The sequence below is a fragment of the Strongylocentrotus purpuratus genome, unplaced genomic scaffold, assembly GCF_000002235.5.
Source record: "Strongylocentrotus purpuratus isolate Spur 01 unplaced genomic scaffold, Spur_5.0 spur5_scaffold_1, whole genome shotgun sequence".
In the NCBI taxonomy this organism is placed as follows: Eukaryota; Metazoa; Echinodermata; class Echinoidea; order Camarodonta; family Strongylocentrotidae; genus Strongylocentrotus; species Strongylocentrotus purpuratus.
The window spans coordinates 51,506,065-51,524,983 of NW_022145594.1; the positions used below are offsets into that span (position 1 = coordinate 51,506,065).

An 18,919-nucleotide genomic window follows, 5' to 3' on the forward strand; every position below is an offset into this window, starting at 1 on the left:
TATTATTAATTGATATCAATAAATCAATCCTTGTTATCAAGAAATAATTTCATGTTGTAAAGCAATGGTAATTCCTGATATCAAGAATTCGATTTTGTGATATCAGGAATTCGATTTCGTGATATCAAGAACTGAATTTTTGATCAAGAAATATGTTTTAATGATAAAACTGCTTGCCATAAGATCGCGCAAGCTCGCCACAACTCGAGGCTCCAACTCAGCTAAGTGGGAGCCCTGCTTAGCACTCAAACAAAATGTTATGGTACTCGCTCTTTCAAAAATTATTCGGCCGAATTGTGGAACAGCTTGCCCGATAATAGGGACTTTTAGATTGAGTGGACTAGAACACGGCGAACGCCGACTGATCATGCGTGTCAACGTACTTAACTGCCCATGTTGATTACAATTAGAAATCTTTTAGATTGCACTCGACGATATACATGCATGCAGGAAGTAACACTGTGAACATCACGGACAAAGAAAGAGGACAAAATATACAGTTCCTCATTCTTCCCTCAACAAAAGAACATCCCTTCACTGCTATTATGTAAAAATGTGTAGAACAGGTGAATATGCATGTGACACCTGTTCTACACATTTTTACATAATAGCAGGGAAGGGGTGTTCCTTTGTCTACCTGAAGAACTGTATATTTTATGCACACGCCGCATACTAGTACCTTGAGCGTGTAAAGGCGCTTTATAAATATCAATATGTATGTATGTATGTACTAGATTTAGGGAAATCAAGGTTGACGCATTCTCGATCGCTGACTGAGACGACGTAACGCATGCGCAGTGCCTTAAAATGACGTCACACGTTGCAGTCAAAGCTGTTGGCGTGCAAATCTAAAAGTCCCTAATGAGTGGACGAGAACACGGCGAACGCCGACTGATCATGCGTGCCAACGTACTCAACTGCCAATGTTCACTACAATTATAAATCGATATACACGCATGCAGGAAGTAACACTATGAACATGACGGACAAAGAAAGAGGACAACATACACAGTTCCTCATTCTACCCTCAATAATTGCTGTGGTAGAACATTCCTTCACTGCTATTATGTAAAAGTTTGTAGAACAGGTTAATATGCATGTGACACCTGTTCTACATATTTTGACATAATAGCAGGGAAGGGATGTTCCTTTGTCTACCTGAGGAACTGTATATTGTATGCGCACGCGGCATATACTAGTCCCGTACTAGATTTAGGAAAATCGAGGTTGACGCATTCTTGATCGCCGACTGAGACGACGTGACGCATGTGCAATGCCTTAAAATGACGTCACACGTTGCAGTCAAAGCTGTCGACGTGCAAATCTAAAAGTCTCTATTGTCACACAGGCAAGCACAACAGAGACATTCAAGTCTGTTGAAGACGTATCATTTTGTAAATTGATAATTTCGTTCAAGTTGTTTAGTTACTTATTTGGTTATGATAATAATAATAATAATAAATTATATTTCTATAGCGCATTATACAAGGTATGTCTCTATGCGCTTTACATTGTATTACAAGCTTAATTAATTTTACGCTTCTACTATTGAACTATCCTAAAACAAAAATTCTGACAAGATCTTAACTAAAATAATATAACAGTAACTAGATAGATAAACATTATAATTCATTCTTAAATAATGATACAACAAATATAGTTCAAGATTTTATTCATATATTACAAGTTGTAGGCATAATACAATTTGAATTGAAATTATAGATAGCAAAGCATGATAATAATTAATTCTTAAAAAGGTAGGTCTTAAGTGCAGTATTGAAGGTCTGGATGGAAGGTGCAGTTCTAATGACGAGCGGGAGAGAGTTCCAGAGGGTGGGAGCATTGAAGGTGAAGGAGCTACGGTCGTAGTACTGGGTCTTAAAACGAGGAACCTGGAGAAGATGTTTGTTCTGGGATCTGAGAGCACGGGAGGGTGTGTAGGTGTGAATGAGTTCAGACAGATAAGAAGGTGTGGAGTTAGAGAGAGACTTGTAGGTGAGAAGTAGGATCTTAAAGTGAATCCGCTTGTTGATCGGGAGCCAGTGGAGGTTACGGAGAAGGGATGTGGTAGAAGTGAGACCAGTTGCTTTCTCTGTGATTCTGGCTGCGATGTTTTGAATTCTTTGAAGCTTCATCAGTTCGTTGGCAGGAAGATTAGGAAGAAGTGCATTACATGTGTCAAGTTTAGAGGTGACGAAGGCATGGATGAGAGTGAGAGTTGTCTTCCGGTCTAAAACCCTACGAATTTGACCTATCTTTCTGATGGATGACATGGCAGAGCGAAACACCCCTGTGACATGAGATTTTCTTGTGGCGTGCTCATCGAATATGATTCCCAAGTTATAGTTATAGTTTCAAGTGGTCGAGTAAATCAGTCGCCGGACTGTCGATCACAAGGTCTGCAGTTCGATTCCCGCCGCCGCACTAATGTCCTTTGGCAAGACATTCATCTACATTTGCCACACTCCACCCAGTTGAAATTAAATGGGTACCTGGGTAGGATTTGTTTCCTTGAAATGCATGAGCCCCGTATGGCAGCCGTGCTAAGGCCAGGGTAATAATCGGGAGCGACAGGAGGGTCAAATCTGACTGAAATGGGCGCTATACAAGAACCCACTATTATTATTATTATTATTATTATTATTATTATCATTATTATTATTATTATTATTATTATTACCTTAACTGCGACTTGCGGGCAATTTCTATGCTTCGAAACTGTGGCTTACGGGGAATGTCTAGTTAGGGGGAATAATTACCTTGCCTGCAACGTTTTGCATAGCAGTTTTGGTACGATCCCAGCTGTTTAGAGACTCAATCAAGGCTATAAACGGGACTTTATCACCTACTGAAATCGACATTTAGATTGAATCATAATCTCTCCATGACAGGGGTGTTAAACCCTTGGGAGAATTGGCATCGTTATATCTTGCGTCGTCTAAAAGTCAGCTCTAAGGGGAAGAGACAAATCTAGCGAATCTACCTGAACTTGGGATTATATCTTTATTATCTCTTTACTAACATATTTTGGGACTCTTGTTTTTCCTATCTGGAGATTTTTATCTCATTCGGTGGATTTTTTCAGTTTTTCGAAAATTTTACCCCTGTAAATTGACCAGTTTAGAGCTCCAGGAAATTATGATTATTCGTGCGTTTTCGGACGATCGAACATGCGCGCGCGTCTGGATATCGATAGGCCTAAGCTATCGTACCGTACGAAATTCAATAAACAGCGCTGACGAAAAATAGCGATAATATTTGTTTTGACCAGATAAAACCTTCGTGCTTAGTAAAATGAAGCATATTTAGTGGAAAGTTTAGCGGAATTTTGAAATCCGGTGTTTCATTCTGCCCTGGGTAAGTAGTTTTCATGTGTAAATCATGCATATGATTCAAATAAAGATTCGAATTTTGAGTAGTTTCGGACTTTCCGTGCGGCTACGAATAGACGCATAGCTTAGCTTAGTCCCATACACTTAATTTTATGTTGTAACAAGATATCTTGCACAGGAAAAATTGAAAGCCAGATCACACAAGGGACCATTACCATTCGGCCAATGGTAACTAGATCTAGAGTCTAGTTGCCTTCTGATCATTGGAAATTTTCTTGAAAATTATGATCCATCTCTTTTTGTTCTCACTAGATTCTAGGCTAATTCAAAATAATATTCATGTTGAAACAGTTCTACTTCTAGACCTCTAAATATTCATAAAGTAGTCTAGTTAGATCTAGATAGATGACTTAGCAATCTCATTTGAATAGGCCTAGATCTAGAGTCTAGGCCTAGACTCTAGATCTAGTCTATTAACAAAACATTTAATCACAAAGTTTACTCAAGCTAAAGTTCATAAATGAACTTTTGTAAAACACAACTCTATATTCGATGCATCCATACATGCTAACTGTTCAGATTAAAGAGGAACATTCCTCTTTTTGGGAGAAGATAATTATCATTTTAATGCAGGTGTTCCTCTTCCTGTACACAAATTTGTCTGTAGAGGTAGCATTGAATAGGAGAGTTAGGATTGTTCCTCTTTTTTTGGAAAATAGCATAATTTGTACAGATTTATGATTTTCAAATGTTGGCATGTATGTGCATCTATAGATCTAGGTGGCGCTATGACATAGATCTAGGTCTATATCTATAAAAATACACTAACGGTTTGTAAATGGTTCATATGAACCATTTACCTCGTAGATGTGAGCCAGATGGCAGACGGTAAAAAATTATGTAGAATCTATGTAGGCTAGACTAGATCTTCTAGACTAATGGGACAAAATTAATATGTTATTAATTAATTGTACTAGCACAGTTTAGCGGATAGCCACTCGGCGATCAAAAAGGATGTGACGTAACGTTGCTAAGGTAGATATTAATGCGCATGTAGCTAGTCTGGCCGAGGTACTGGACTGTATAATATGGGGCTTAACATGATCTAGTTAGCAGCCATAACAGCGTCGTCGGCGATTTGTAAAAAAATTGCATCAATGCCGAGGGGGGTCTGGGGGGTTTACCCCCTGATTTTAGGATTAAATCACTATAAAACTAGTCTAGCTAAGGCTAAGACCTATATTCAAGATACTGCTTACCTTTTTTTGATAATCCAAATCCGATTTGATGATCTAGATGGCTAAGAAAACCTAGGCTAGAGTCTACAGCTGTTAAAAATTCGCGTTTGTCTAGTCTACGTCTTGTGTATTATATATTGTGTGCATAAGCGCTCAGCGCTGCGTACGTGATAATGCATTGCACAGTTCACACACTTAACTACGCGCAAGAGCTAGCTAGTTCATGCTTGACATGCGCAGTGGCAGTGCATGTTTTTCAATACTTCAATAATTTCCAGCTAGATTCTTCTTCCAAGCTGACGTCATGAAAATAGTTCCGTATTTTTGTTTACTTTAGTTTTTGCCGATTATTTTGGCAGATCGACGGTTTTTTGCTCTAATTTTTAAAAACAACCTACAAGTAGGTTACTAAACTACTTTTTGACGGGGAACCCGATTTTCGACTTTTTGGGGCCCCAAAACGCTCTCTAGCGATTTCAGCCCTTCGGGCTGAAATCGCTTCTATATAGAGCCTTAGTAACGGAGGCCCCGCCTCCTACGTCACTCTAGATCTCATCTGCTAAACTGTACATTCCCCCTTAGTGGCAGTACTGTAATTAGATGAGAGATAGATCTAGAGATCTAGACTAGAATAGATCTACCGGTACGTAAAATATAAACCAGTCCATGCAAAAGGCAAAGGCAAAAGGCCAAAGCTATCTTAAATTTTCAAATTAATAAGATCATTCTGAGTTTTTCAAATGCAAAATTTAATGGCATGCTTCTGAATCTGAGTCTCTGAGGATGATCCAAACAACTACACAACGCAAGGTAAAGGTCACGACAAAGGACTATTTACCATTACCAGGCATTTGCTTCCTTTTCTGCTTTATTGGACTAGAAGTAGAATCACACAAGTTCTAGATCTAGTCTCTAGACCGATAAATTTGTCTCTTTCAGGAATCAGGGTCTTTCTTTAACAAATTCTGACATTTATGGCTGACCCATTCTAGAGACAGATCGCTACGTATGCCAGCGCTATGCGGGCCTACTGCCAGCCCGCGATCACGTTCACTGCCGAAACTTCGGGTACTGCAGGCAGCTTCCCGTTCGCTAGTTGACGCGAGTGGGACTCGTACACGAGTGGAAAATGACTAGATTTTCACCCAACTGGAAGCAGATTTATTTTTAGCTAAAATGCACCTTTTCCGGCCTGATTTTTTTCGAACAGGAGGCCCGCATAGCGCTGGCATACGTAGCGATCTGTCTCTAGAATGGGTCAGCCATTAATGTCAGAATTTGTTTAAAAAGACCCTGAAGGAGACAAATTTATCGGTCTTGAATCACACCTGCAACCAATACCATTCGCCCAACAGTAAAAATTTGCCTCTGGTCAATAAAACTTTGCCTCAAAATTACTACTTATCTGTAGAGTCTATTTGATTTCACTAATCCAAAATAATATTCTTATTAAATTAGTACCAAATAAACATAAGGTTGAAAAAACACGACTTGGCAATAACATTTGAATAGTAAAAAAAGGATTTTATCCAATAGTTCATTCAAGCTGAGTACTGTACAGTCCTCAGATAGTGCACAACTCCATATACAATGCAATACCCCCTTATATTGCACTTAGGGCTGCAGGTGTGACTAGAATCACAGTGGCAGCAACATTACAACTTCTAGTTTAAAGTAGGCGGACCGCCTCCGGCCCCTGCAGGCATGGGTCTCATTGCCTCCGGCCTCCCTCGTGAGACCGTCCAGGGGCCTGCCTCCTGAGACCTTTTTTCACTTTTCATCAATATTACGGCTAAAGTAATGGGGGAAAAAAAACGCATTTTGCCACAATGATATTTTAAAACTTTTATACCGTATATACCACACCTGCGACTAAAAAGGTTCGCAGCGTGGTAATCTTTTGGCTACTATTTTACTAAAAAAAAACCTGTATATTTGCATTTACTGCATAGGTTATAACTTGGTAACATAATGTACGTATTCAAGTCCTAAAAAGTACTCATATTAATATAATATTTCAAACTTACCAATGCTTTTATTGCTTTCTGCCGCTGAATTGGGTGCCTGATGAGGATAGAGTGTCCAGACTACCAGCAAAATTGGGGATAAAACCTAGACTACCTAATAATAAAGTACGATTCAATATCCTTTTCCATCACAATCTTTTCAGATTGAATCTCTTGTAACTTCTTTGGCATTTAATTAAAAATAAGATTGTTTTGGCATTCCAGCCAGTGATTTTGCTGAGGAGATTGACACATGCAGTCTCCCATAGAAAGAAATCTCCTAATCCTATGTATGATGGGGGGACCAAAAGCTACGCGGGTCTTTAAGCTACGCACTGCATACAGTAGCGCGTATTATATGGTGTGCGTAGCTTTAGGACCCGCGTAGCTTTTGGTACCCCCACCATATGGTGATGGTACCTTAAGCTACGTGGTACATTAAGCTACGCACTCCTTAATACGCGTTCTATGCGCTCAATGTTTGGGATAGATTAGAAAACAACAAGTCTATCGAAGATATCACAAAAACTTTGGGGGAAAATCATTTGTGTACTGTATTTTCATCATTTCATGAAATCATCATGAATTCACAACATTGAAACAGACAAAAAAAAATTACATTCATTTACTGTATTAAAACTGGTGCGTAGCTTAATGTACCGTTTGATTTTGTCAAAGGAAAATGGACACCGTCGCGTTAGTCACTACAAAAGTCACAAAAAGTCACTGTGTAGGGTCTATGGCTATGGCTAGATCTAAGTTAGAAATACTAGCACAGATAATTGTGAATATCCGTGCTTTGCAATAATTGTCAAAGTCAAAGTCAAACAAATTATGAAATATAATATTGCTTGCAAAGTTCTTGAAATTGCCAATTTTGTCTGGATACCAGCTGTCTGTATTACAGGGGGCCCTATGTGACGTCTGCGCACCTTAAATGTCTACCTAAATTTCAATATAAGGTAAATATTTATGTCCAAAAATATCACTGTCATGCCTTTTTTCATATTCTTATAAACATTAATGCAAAAAATCTCACAAAAATATTTACAAAAACAATGTTTTTTCACCATTTAAGACAGGCATGTCATTTTGATACGGCAAAACTTGACTTACAGGTACCTATGTCGCCGCACTAACTCATTTTGCACGCATATATTCAAACTTTAGACATGATTTATGGAATTTCGGGGCCAGGATTTACCCAGGAAATATAATTGGCTAACTAGCGATCAAATCTCAGGCAGTCTACTTTACTTACTCCAGTGTTAAAGCTGGAATATCCCACCTAGTACTAGCCTAGTTTTAAATTTAATATATTCAGACCTAGTTTCCTGTGACACTTGCTCAATTTTTAATTTATGTATATACATTTGGTAAGCTGCAGTGTTTGACCCCGAAAATCCATGAAACAGCCCTGTTTTTATCATCCAAGAATTAGACAAAAAACAACAACAGCCAAAACATAGATTTTGACACCTATAATTTAAAGTCATGTACCAATTTTTATTAATATACCACTGGCAATGTCATGATACAAATGTAAGTATCATCGTTTTCTCTTGATTTTGGATAAAAAGCATGAGTTAAAGTATTCTATTAAAAACAAAACAAAAAAAAATACATGCAAGTGATGCAACACATGCGCCAGTTCTCTGTCCGTTCCCCACTTTACTGTAAAGATTTCCTTGTTGAGCTGCCACCCCTTTCTATTTTTATGCCTCCGCCACCGAAGGTGGTGCTGGAGGCATCATGTTTTCGGGTTGTCCGTCCGTCCGTCCTTCCGTCCTGCTTTCTCGTTATCACGATATCTCAAAAAACACTTGAGGTATGAACTTCAAACTTGATGATAGTATGTACCACCATAGGAAGAGGATCTGATTAGATTTTGGAGTAACAAGGTCAAAGGTGAAAGGTCGCAGAGGTCGACTTATGGAATTCCAGGTGTTGGCCTCGTTATCGCGATATATCTCAAGATCTACTTGAGATATGAACTTCAAACTTGGCTTGGTAATAATATATACCACCACATAAAGATGATCTGATTAGATTTTGGAGTAACTAGGTTTCAGTTCAAAGGTCACAGAGGTCAATTTCTGAAATCCTTGATATTAGCCTTATCGCGATACCTCGAAAACCACTGGAGTTATGAGGCTCAAACTTGGTGATAGCGTGTATCACCATAAGAAGATGATTTGATTAGATTTTGTGGTCAACGGTCAAAGGTCACAGAGGTCAATTTTTGAAATTACAGGTTTTAGCCTTACCATTGTAATATCTCAAGAACCAATAGAGATATGGGGTTCAAACTTGGTGATAGTACATGTATGTCTCATCATTGTAATAATTCCATCCATTTTCCTATACTGCATTTAGGGTAGTTTAGGGTAGAGGCATAGGAGATGCAGTCAAATTTGTCTTGTTTATTATCACATCACTCCCTCTATTAAAATGAAAATACCGTAGTAATGCCAATACTCAGCCTGGCGGGTGAACTTGGCCAGCTCACCTGCCTTGGTTCAGTGACAGCGCGCTGTGCTGCTCACTCACACATTGTTAGCGTATTTGTTGTGCTAACGCTGTGCGCTATGCCCTGGCTGTCATGCGCTACGCGTGGGTAGCACAACGCGCCGTCACTGAACCAATTTGGGTTACCTGGCCGAGTTCACACGCTAGGCAGAGTATTGGCATCACTACAGTACATGTAGTTTTCTATTTATTACCTACTAATTTTATCCTTCCTTTTATCTTAAGTATCTAAAATGTATAGTTCTCGAGGGGGACAGATGCTAGCTCTCGGTCTCAAAAAAGCATCTAAACAGAGCAATTCACTGGCTGCAGATGGACAGACTAACAACGTGCATGTACATGTAGATGATGCAGAGCTACCAGGCTTGCAGATGCTTCCTGAGCTGAAAAAAAATATCTATATGTCAACACAGAGCAAAGCACATACTGCAGTTGAGCAGACCAACAGCGATGATGAAGAGTCATTGGTTTCTGACTCAGAAGTGGAATCTTTTGCAAGGATGTTGGATGAGCGAGCCCGTCAACTTGAGGCATCAAAAATTGGTACGTAAAATAAAAATGAAGAATTTTATTGCAGAAATGTTAACCACATTTTCTGATTTTTTTTATCGTAATGAAAGCAATACTGCGACATAAAATTCAAAATATGAGGCCAAGATACACAAAAGTGAGGGTTGGATGTCCCATCCGTCATGCTTGAATTGCCCATTAACATTAAAAAAAATAACGATGAATTTGCCTTTCCACAGTTCTTAAAATCAGGGCAAAATGTTGATTGGCTTTGTCATGGTCGAGATATTAGTGTGCTTTCGTTTTGGACGACGGAGCATTCTACGATGGATAAAAAAAGTGACTTTACCGTCGGGCGTGCAACGTGTCCATCCTCCCTAAAACTTGTTTCGTTTTTCAGGACGGCGACGAATTGACCCTATTCCCTCGTTATTCATTGTTTTTCTCTCTATTCCTTATGTTATTCATTGTTTTTCTCCCTTTCCTTAACCACTTGGCTGCGGAGCACGTCATATGATGTGCTCTCCGTTTTGCCGTTCTGTGCTGAGCACGTCATATGACGTGTTCATGCATTGTCTTGTTGTAGGCAACGGCACTCCGCAATGCCTTGTACCCCTAGGCTTATAGCACATCAAATTCAGCCTCTATAATGTGGCCAACAGATGGCGCTAATGCTATAAAATTTATGGCACTCTAGCTTCTGAAAAAAGCAAATCTTTTGGGTGAAAACTTCAGCCAACATACTTTTTGTACAAAATGGCGTTCACGGTGGTTTTCGATGGTTGTCGATAGATGCAATTTCTCTGAAAAAACAGTGATAATGGATGAGACTTTTGATGATTGCAGTAAGGATGATTTTAGTGCAGCATCGGACGAGTGTGGCGATGTGATAATGAATTTAGGGGAGTGATTTTGAATTGAAAATGATAGATTTGATTCCAATAATTACAAGCCGTCCCACTAAATGCATTTTGGTGAAAGTGTGTGTGTTGCCTATATGGGAAATTGCATTGGAGCACCGCGGCACAGTGGGCCAGGGAGACCCCAAACTGCGCCAAAAGTCAGTTTGGCGAGTGAAATTTTTTCTACTTTTCTTGCATGCATATGAAAGATAAAATATTGGACAATATCTATTTCCAATATTTCTTTCTGAAACGGACTGAGTATACTAAAAATTATCTTGAAGTTGAAATTTATGTCAGATTTGGACCAAAACTAGAAACTTTTTACTTTTTGGCGCATACGTAATTCTAGCTAAATTTTTTGACAGATTAGGCTATAAATCTGTGTGGCTTCTAGTAACAACACATTCTGAAATATGTCCTGTTTCAATGGCTTGAAATGCATAAATTTGCATAACTAATTAGATATAAACCCCAAGAACATACTATGAAATTACATTTTCTTGAACAGTGCAATGAATAAGTTTTGATTCCCACCTAGTCCCACGTAAACTGATATATTGGCCTCATGATCAGAGTCTTGGCTTTCTGTCATGTAAAATTTAGCTGCATATATCCGCATACTTTTGAGTTATACGCCATTTTCCTAAGCAATGTTTTCACAGTTTTTGAGCATTCTGAGCCATTCGTCAAAGCAGCGAACAATAAGTACAATAGACACAATAGATGGGATGGGACACATGAGTGCACGCGGAGCATGCCCGCAGTCCAGTCCAACAATACCCGTTGCTCTAGTTGGAAGTGTACAGATTAGGTTCTCCAGATTGTTGGAATCGTTACACATATTCACTAATTGTTTTTGGCGCACTTTGGTCTCATTCTGGCCCACTGTGCGCGGGGTAAAATGGGAAATTAGTGAGTCGCAGTCAAGTGGTTATTCATTGTTTTCCTTCTTTTCCTTATGTTATTCATTGTTTTTTTCTCTATTCCTTATGTTATCCATTGTTTTTCTCTCTTTTCCTTATGTAATTCATTGTTTTTCTCCCTTTCCTTATGTTATTCATTGTGTTTCCCTCTTTTCCTTGTGTTATTCATTGTTTTTCTCTCTTTCCTTATGTTATTCATTGTTTTCTTTCACTTTCCTTATGTTATTCATTGTTTTTCCCTCTATTCCTTATGTTATTCATTGGTTTTCCCTTTTTTCCTTATGTTATTCATTGTTTTTCTCTTTTCTTATGTTATTCATTGGTTTTCCCTCTTTTTCTTATGTTATTCATTGTTTTACTCTCTAATTCCTTATGTTATTCATTGTTTTTCTCTCTAATTCCTTATGTTATTCATAGTTTTTCTCTCTAATTCCTTATGTTATTCATTGTTTTTCTCTCTTTTCCTTATGTTATTCCTTGATTTTCTATTAAAAGCAAGGTACCATGCACGGCCTCATACTGTTAGACCTTGCTATACGTTGTCGTCGTCGGCACGACGGTAAAATACCCCGAATACCGTCATAGATTTTGGACGACGGACGAACATGCAGATTTGAGCATGCGCAGATGGGTCAATATTTTATTTACCGTCGCAGAAGGCTCCGTCGTCCAAAACGAAAGCACACTATTGATTGAGGCTATCAATACCTTCAAAATAGTCTGGTAGTCTTTTTAGGATTAAGATACACATTTTGCCTTTTAACTTATTCAATTTATTCATGCTTTGTTATATGTTGGGGCATGTCAAGTGCCCTTTCTATATGTAGAACTTGCAATTACACTTGAAAATTATTTTAATCCGTTGGCTACGGGAACCAAGTGATCCCTGTATTGAGCCTAAATAAACAATTCAGAAGGCAAAGGGTTAAAAGATTGAATATATATATACATACATGTATTAAAGCCCAAATCAAGTTTCTGGGGAGACCCCCAAATTTTTTGTAATAGTTCGCTTCCATTGCACAATGATATGAAAGCATACCCTAATAAACTCGCATGAACAAAAGGATTTGTCATAAAATTAATTTGAAGACTGGAAATTTTGCAATTAAACAGTGAAATTATATCGATCTCCGACCAGAGACTGCATTATGGCTACGCGGCAAACACATGGAAAACAAATGCAGTAACGACACACCCGCTGTACACACGCAAATCGCGCTCGGCTGTCTCGCCCATAGCTCCGCGCGGCGGGCATGGCAAGTGGTGGCCTCTTTTTTGACGATCCCCATCGGATCTTTACTCTTAATTTCATCGGAAATAATACACCCCATACACGGAACATAAACATATCAGGCACATGTTTATTCTTATGTAATTGGAACAATATGAGGACATATTCGCGCAATATGTTCGCAACACGCAAAGCAGCTGACATGATGTTTCATGACTTTTTACTTTCAAGCCTCGCGCACTGATATCCGGGTACCCGGTTCCGAAGTTACGCAGCATTTCATACTTTCATGTCAGACCGAAAATTGCTCAAAAACGTGATTTCATGTACCGGGTAGGCCTAGAATTCCAATACAAATTGTGTTCCAGCCAAAATGCATTAAATGTATGATTATTTTTGCTTTTACTGATTAAAATTAATTTCTTGCTGTTCATGATCGTAATAGTGCAGCCAACATATTTAATAAAAAAAAACAAAGAAATACATAAGAAATACATAAGAAAAAAAAATGATACCAAAAAACTTGTACATTTGATCAGAATCCTACAAAAGTATCTAAAACCAAAATTTAGCAGTTTTGGAGATTTATTGAATGAATTAGAGCATAATTATGATTTTATGCAAAATTAGCTTAATTTATTTATGATTAAAAATTAACTTTTTTGGACCAATTGACTATGCAAATGTGTAGATTACGTCTTGGGCAACGTGCGTGCCAATTTTCATCGCAATTGGTTGACGGCCGAGATCTCCCCCCCCCCCTTCCCCCGGGCCCCCCCCCCCCCCCCCCCGCCATAAGATGGGTTCAAATAACTCGGCTTTCTAGGGTCAAGTTTGTTCAAAGTTTAATATGGTTGACTTGATAGTCTTCTGCAAGTACCGTTACTGGTTTAACATGGTCTTTTAGTTTGTTTTAATTTTTAATTTTTTTAGTGAAAATTGGAAATCGTGGTAGTACATGTAATTACAGGCGTTGTCTCATTGTGACTTGCTTTAAAAAAAAAATGTTGTATACATGTACAACCAGGAATTAGTGCCTATTCAACTTGCATTTTACATACCGGTACATATTTTACTTTCAGCCGAAAGACCAGAAAAGATGACAGAGGCACAAATTGGAAGGCAGGTGAGCATTTTAACATTAGTCCATTTACACTTACTCCACTTAGTACCTCATCACTGGGGGACCTCATCAATGTTGTAATTATTTGCTTCAACTGAAAATTTTGAAATCTTTCACAAGGGACTGGATTACAATGGGGAGTGAGTCAGTGAGAGCGATAGCTCTCCTACATGTACATGTACAACTCTCCTTAATCACTTTGTGGGAGAGTAATTAAGCGCTCCTTGGGTATTTACCATAAAAAGGGATGGAAATTCATACAACAACTCCCTGCTGCCCATTCTGTTTCATTTACATGCTACAGTAGTGAAGGCTGAATTTTAGTTGCAATACTTGCACATCATAAAAAAGCTGGAAAATTTCACAAAATGTATTGCCATGGAAAGTTCACCAACAGATTTTTATGGATATGGTAGGCTGTTTTTTGTTGTCAAAATACACTACCTGTATATTATATGAAGGACAAAAATCTGTAAGGTTTCTGATGGTATGATGCCCTGTCATCACACATGTACATTGACTTTAATAACACAAGTACCTCTTTATGAGATCATCAAAGTATGGACTTATATTTTCATGACGCCATCTAAGTATCATTTGCGCATTGCATTGTAAATTTTGTGCTTTTGCGCAAGGACCAAAGTAACAAGCCAGGGGTCCATCTTACAAAGAGTTGCAATCAATTCAAATCAAACTCAAATCTAAATTGATCTCATTGGGCCGTATGCATAAAAAGTAGCAATTGCTTGCAAGCAATTGCTTCAAGCACAAGCAATTGCTTGTCAAGCAAAAGATCAAGCTCAAGCAATTGCTTAAATCCGTATGCATAACATTTTGCTTGTGCTCAAACCTTTTGCTTGCCTCCAGCAAGCAATTGCTTACGATCTCAACATTAGCGACGTCACGCCGGTTCGAACATCATTCATGGGAGAACAAAGGCGGGTTTCGCATACTAGTAGTGTATTCAAATGTCATGCGTGTGGGGTAGCCTTTCCTGACATGGCAGTATAACATTCCAGGATGACATATTTCAGAACAAAATGAAAAAAAAACACCGATACATGCACACACAAGCGCACACCCAAATACACACACCCGTTTTTCATCATGTTCAGGTATGAACCTGTGTGCTAACCACTCAACGTTCTCTTTGTCGAAACGGAATAGTTTCCGATAGGTCTCGGGAGCAATTTCTTCTCGATTTATTCTACTCCTGTACAACTTTGGTCTTTCTCTAACGAGCATAAACATGATGCTTAACCGCGAACGTCCCGATTAAGCAAGAGCTCAAGCTGCTATGACGGAGCTTAAAAAAACGTAAGCAATTGCTTATCAGAACAAGCAAAAGGTTCGTTTTATGCATACGTTTTTAAGCAATGCTTGATCTTTAAGCAATTGCTTGTGGACATTAAGCAATTGCTTGTGCTTGCTAGCAAAAGCATTTGCTTGCAAGCAATTGTTTATGTTTATGCATACGGATTCAAGTAAAAGGCTAGCACAAGCAATTGCTACTTTTTATGCATACAGCCCATTATCTCTTAAGTACACAATTAAGATCTATCGAAACTTGAGTTTGATTTGAATCAGTCGCAACTACTTCTAACCCACAGAGGTATAGAACTTTCCTGAGGTCTAAATTAATCAGCTTTCACTCCTCAAATTGGCAACAATTTTTTTTTACCTGATTACATAAATGTAGTTTGAAAAAAAAAATTAGTATTTGTGGACTAGTCTTTGACTAAATAAACCATGGGCTCGCTTAGTTACGAAAGAATGTTACTTAGCTCTCCCTTTTGCTCGTTATAAACGAGTGAGAATAATCCAGTTTAACTCGTTTTACGTTTTTGAGCAATGATTTGGCTCGCTTTTTGAGGGACTGAGAACATCGTCATGGCCACTCAAACATGAGTGGTTTACAGCTCAATTACGAGTGAAAGTCCATTCACTCGTTCGAACGAGATGCAGATTCGCTCCTTTACATACAGAGAGTATGTTAACTGTCATTATACATGTAATTTTTACAATATATGTTTATTATTTTCTTTCTTCACCTTCTAAAACTCCTAAACTTTCTTTGAAAATTCATCTTGCCCCATGTAATGATATTTGTGTTAGTAGAATGTTGACAAGTCTCATGTTACATGAATTCTTCCACACTGAGTTTATGGTGTAAATAGATGAAAAAGAAATGAAGCTTTTCAAGTAATCTACAAAAATCAAAACAGCTAGATTATAAAACACAATATGAAACCTGAAATTTCTTTCGGGATGTACACGTACATGTATATAAACTCAGAGTGGAAGAATGCAGTAACATGAGACTTGTCAATGTACATTTGTAAATTACCATTGGGTTCAATACAAAATTTAAATTTGGAATTGACGAAGGAAAAGTACCCCCATACAGAAAATATTATTTGTATGCCTCTGCCACCGAAGGTGGTGCCGGAGGCATCATGTTTTCGGGTTGTCCGTCCTACATGTACGTCCGTCCGTCATGCTTTCTCGTTATCGCGATATCTCAAGAACAACCAGAGGTATGAACTTCAAACTTGATGATAGTATGTATCACCATAGGAAGACGATCTGATTAGATTATGGAGCAACTAGGTCAAAGGTCACAGAGGTCGTCTTATGAAATTCCAGGTGTTAGCCTCGTTATCACGATATCTCAAGAACTTATTGAGATATGAACTTCAAACTTGATGATAGTATATACCACCATAGGAAGACGATCTGATTAGATTTTGGAGTAACTAGGTCAAAGGTCACAGAGGTCGACTTATGAAATTCCAGGTGTTAGCCTCGTTATCGCGATATCTCAAGAACTACATGTAATTGAGATATGAACTTCAAACTTGATAGTATATACCACCATAGGAAGACAATCTGATTAGATTTTGGAGTAACTATGTTCAAGTTCAAAGGTCACAGAGGTTAATTTCTGAAATCCTAGATATTAGCCTTGTCATCGCGATATCTCAAAAATCACTGGAGTTACAAGGCTCAAACTTGGTGATAGTGTGAATTACCATAGGAAGATGATCGGATTTGATATTGGGGTCAAAGGTCACAAAGGTCAATTTCAGAAATTATAGGTTTTAGCCTTGCTATTGCGATATCTCGAGAACAACTAGAGATATAGGGTGGAAACTTGGTGATAGTATGTCTCATTGTAATAATTTCATCGATTTCCTATATTGCCTTTAGGGTAGCTTAGGGCGGAGGCATATAGGAGACGCAGTCGTATTTGTCTTGTTTCCTGTGATATGAATAATTATACACATTTTGTTTAAAGATTATCAAATGAGGAAAGTCAAAAAGCATCAAAGCAGAACATTGTAGTTTGGTAAATTTATTTCCATCTACATGCATGTATCTCGCTGACATAGGAGAATGGCCTGCCCACAAAATTAGGGTGGAGCTTGAAAATGAAACTCGCCCCCATTTATTTCTCTGTTTTTATAACTTTGCACCAATAATACTGGATATTATGTTATACATGTAGATGTTACTTCAGCACTCAGGCCATTTTTTTCTTCTCTAACTAGTGAAAATGTGATGGAGAAAAGTAATTATTACGATTGTTGAATTTGAGTGTACAAATGTGCAATTTTGCAACATTTGCGTGCAAAGGGTTTATAGAGTAAAACTAAACTTATGCAAAACAGTGAAAATTTCATTAAAGGTAGGGTGTCCCTTTTGCAGACCTCCCCAAATCCAGCAAAACCTTACATGAACCTCAGGCTAGTTATGTTGGACATGTCTGTGAAATTTGAAAGCTAACAGTCATCTAAGATTCAAATAATGCACAAAATACTAACTACTTTGTAGCCTGTGTGTCAGGCTCAGTTTACTTTTTTTGGCAATCTCCGTATTATGGTCTATGATTACTAATCTACACAAGAGCTGATGTATAAAATGTGTCGGCGCTAGTGCACTTTCGCACCGGGCGCCTAATTTAATGATATAACATCAAAAGTAAACCACAAAGTAATCAAAAACCTGTTTCAGTGTCTCTCTGAGGCTGATGTCCCGTCCTTTCCTCAAAATTGTGAATTTTACGTAAAATTCGCCGCCGTACACTGCACTCACTGTACTGGCACTTTGGCATTCACTTCTCGCTCGCACAGATCTGTGCGAGCGAGAAGTGAATGCCGAAGCGCCAGCGCCCGTACAGTGAGTGCAGTGTACGGCGGTGAATTTTTACGGAAAATTCATGATTTTGAGGAAAGGACGGGACAACAGCCTCAGAGAGACACTGAGGTGGGTTCTTGATTAGTACTTTGTGGTTTTATTTGGATTTTAGGCACCCGGTGCGAAAGTGCACTAGCGCCAATGTGTCATGTAGCAAGAATGAATATGTACATGATCGTAATTTGTGACAAAATGTCATTACATCACATACCTGGAGTACACACATGCAGTACAAGGGTCTGCAGCAACTAGACTACATGTATAATAAATGTGATCACGAAATAAATCAATTCAAAATCTAATGGTCAATATAATTCCACCAAAAGTCAGTTTCCAGTTCCTATACTTTGAGGGAGGTTCTCAACTGATGATCTCGTTAACGCGATATCTGGAGAACCCTTTGATGGATTTTGATCATATTTGTCCCAGATGTACATCATGAGATGTAAATGAACTGATTAGATTTTGGATGAAATCCGCCTAAGGTCAAAGGTCAAAGATCAATGAACTTTGCCTGAAAAGTCTCGTTAACGCGATATCTGGAGAACCCTTTGACGGATTTTGATCATATTTGTCCCAGATGTACACTATGAGATGTAGATGAACTGATTAGATTTTGGATGAAATCTGCCTAGGGTCAAAGGTCAAAGGTCAATGAACTTGGCCTGAAAAGTCTCGTTATCGCAATATCTCATTAACTTATGGCCGGATTTCGATCATACTTGGCCCAAGTGTGCACCATGAGGTGTAGTTGAACTGACTAGATTTTGGGTGAAATCTGCCCAAGGTCGAGGGTCAAAGGTCAATGAAATTTGTGTGAAAAATCTTTTTATCACGATATCTCGAGAACCCCTGGGCAGATTTTGATCATACTTAATCCAAATGTACACTACGAGATGCAGATAATTCATTTTGGGTGAAA

The 18,919-nt window shown here is 38.4% G+C and overlaps 2 protein-coding genes across 5 annotated transcripts in view; one reads left to right on the forward strand and one right to left on the reverse strand.

Annotated features, from left to right (window-relative positions):
- Positions 1–1,742: 1,742 nt before the first annotated feature.
- On the reverse strand, positions 1,743–2,273 carry LOC115921440. Its single transcript, XM_030978926.1, has one exon. It carries the CDS (start codon positions 2,271–2,273, stop codon positions 1,743–1,745), a length of 531 nt encoding a protein of 176 aa, XP_030834786.1.
- A 402-nt stretch (positions 2,274–2,675) lies between these two features.
- The window catches only part of LOC115921211 (N-lysine methyltransferase KMT5A-like), a 42,621-nt gene continuing 26,377 nt past the window's right edge, over positions 2,676–18,919 (forward strand). For 2 of the 4 annotated variants that reach the window (XM_030978444.1, XM_030978445.1), the window contains exons 1-3: positions 2,676–3,357; positions 9,331–9,648; positions 13,760–13,803. In XM_030978444.1, coding sequence (XP_030834304.1) covers positions 9,339–9,648; positions 13,760–13,803 — 354 coding nt within the window. In that variant the 5' untranslated portion in view covers positions 2,676–3,357; positions 9,331–9,338. The remainder of the gene's footprint in view (positions 3,358–9,330; positions 9,649–13,759; positions 13,804–18,919) is intronic. The other 2 variants (XM_030978446.1, XM_030978447.1) reach the window with 1 other exon arrangement.

Excerpts from the sequence above, each read along its gene's own strand:
- LOC115921440 (XM_030978926.1), bottom strand. The coding sequence starts at position 2,273 with ATGTCATCCATCAGAAAGATAGGTCAAATTCGTAGGGTTTTAGACCGG.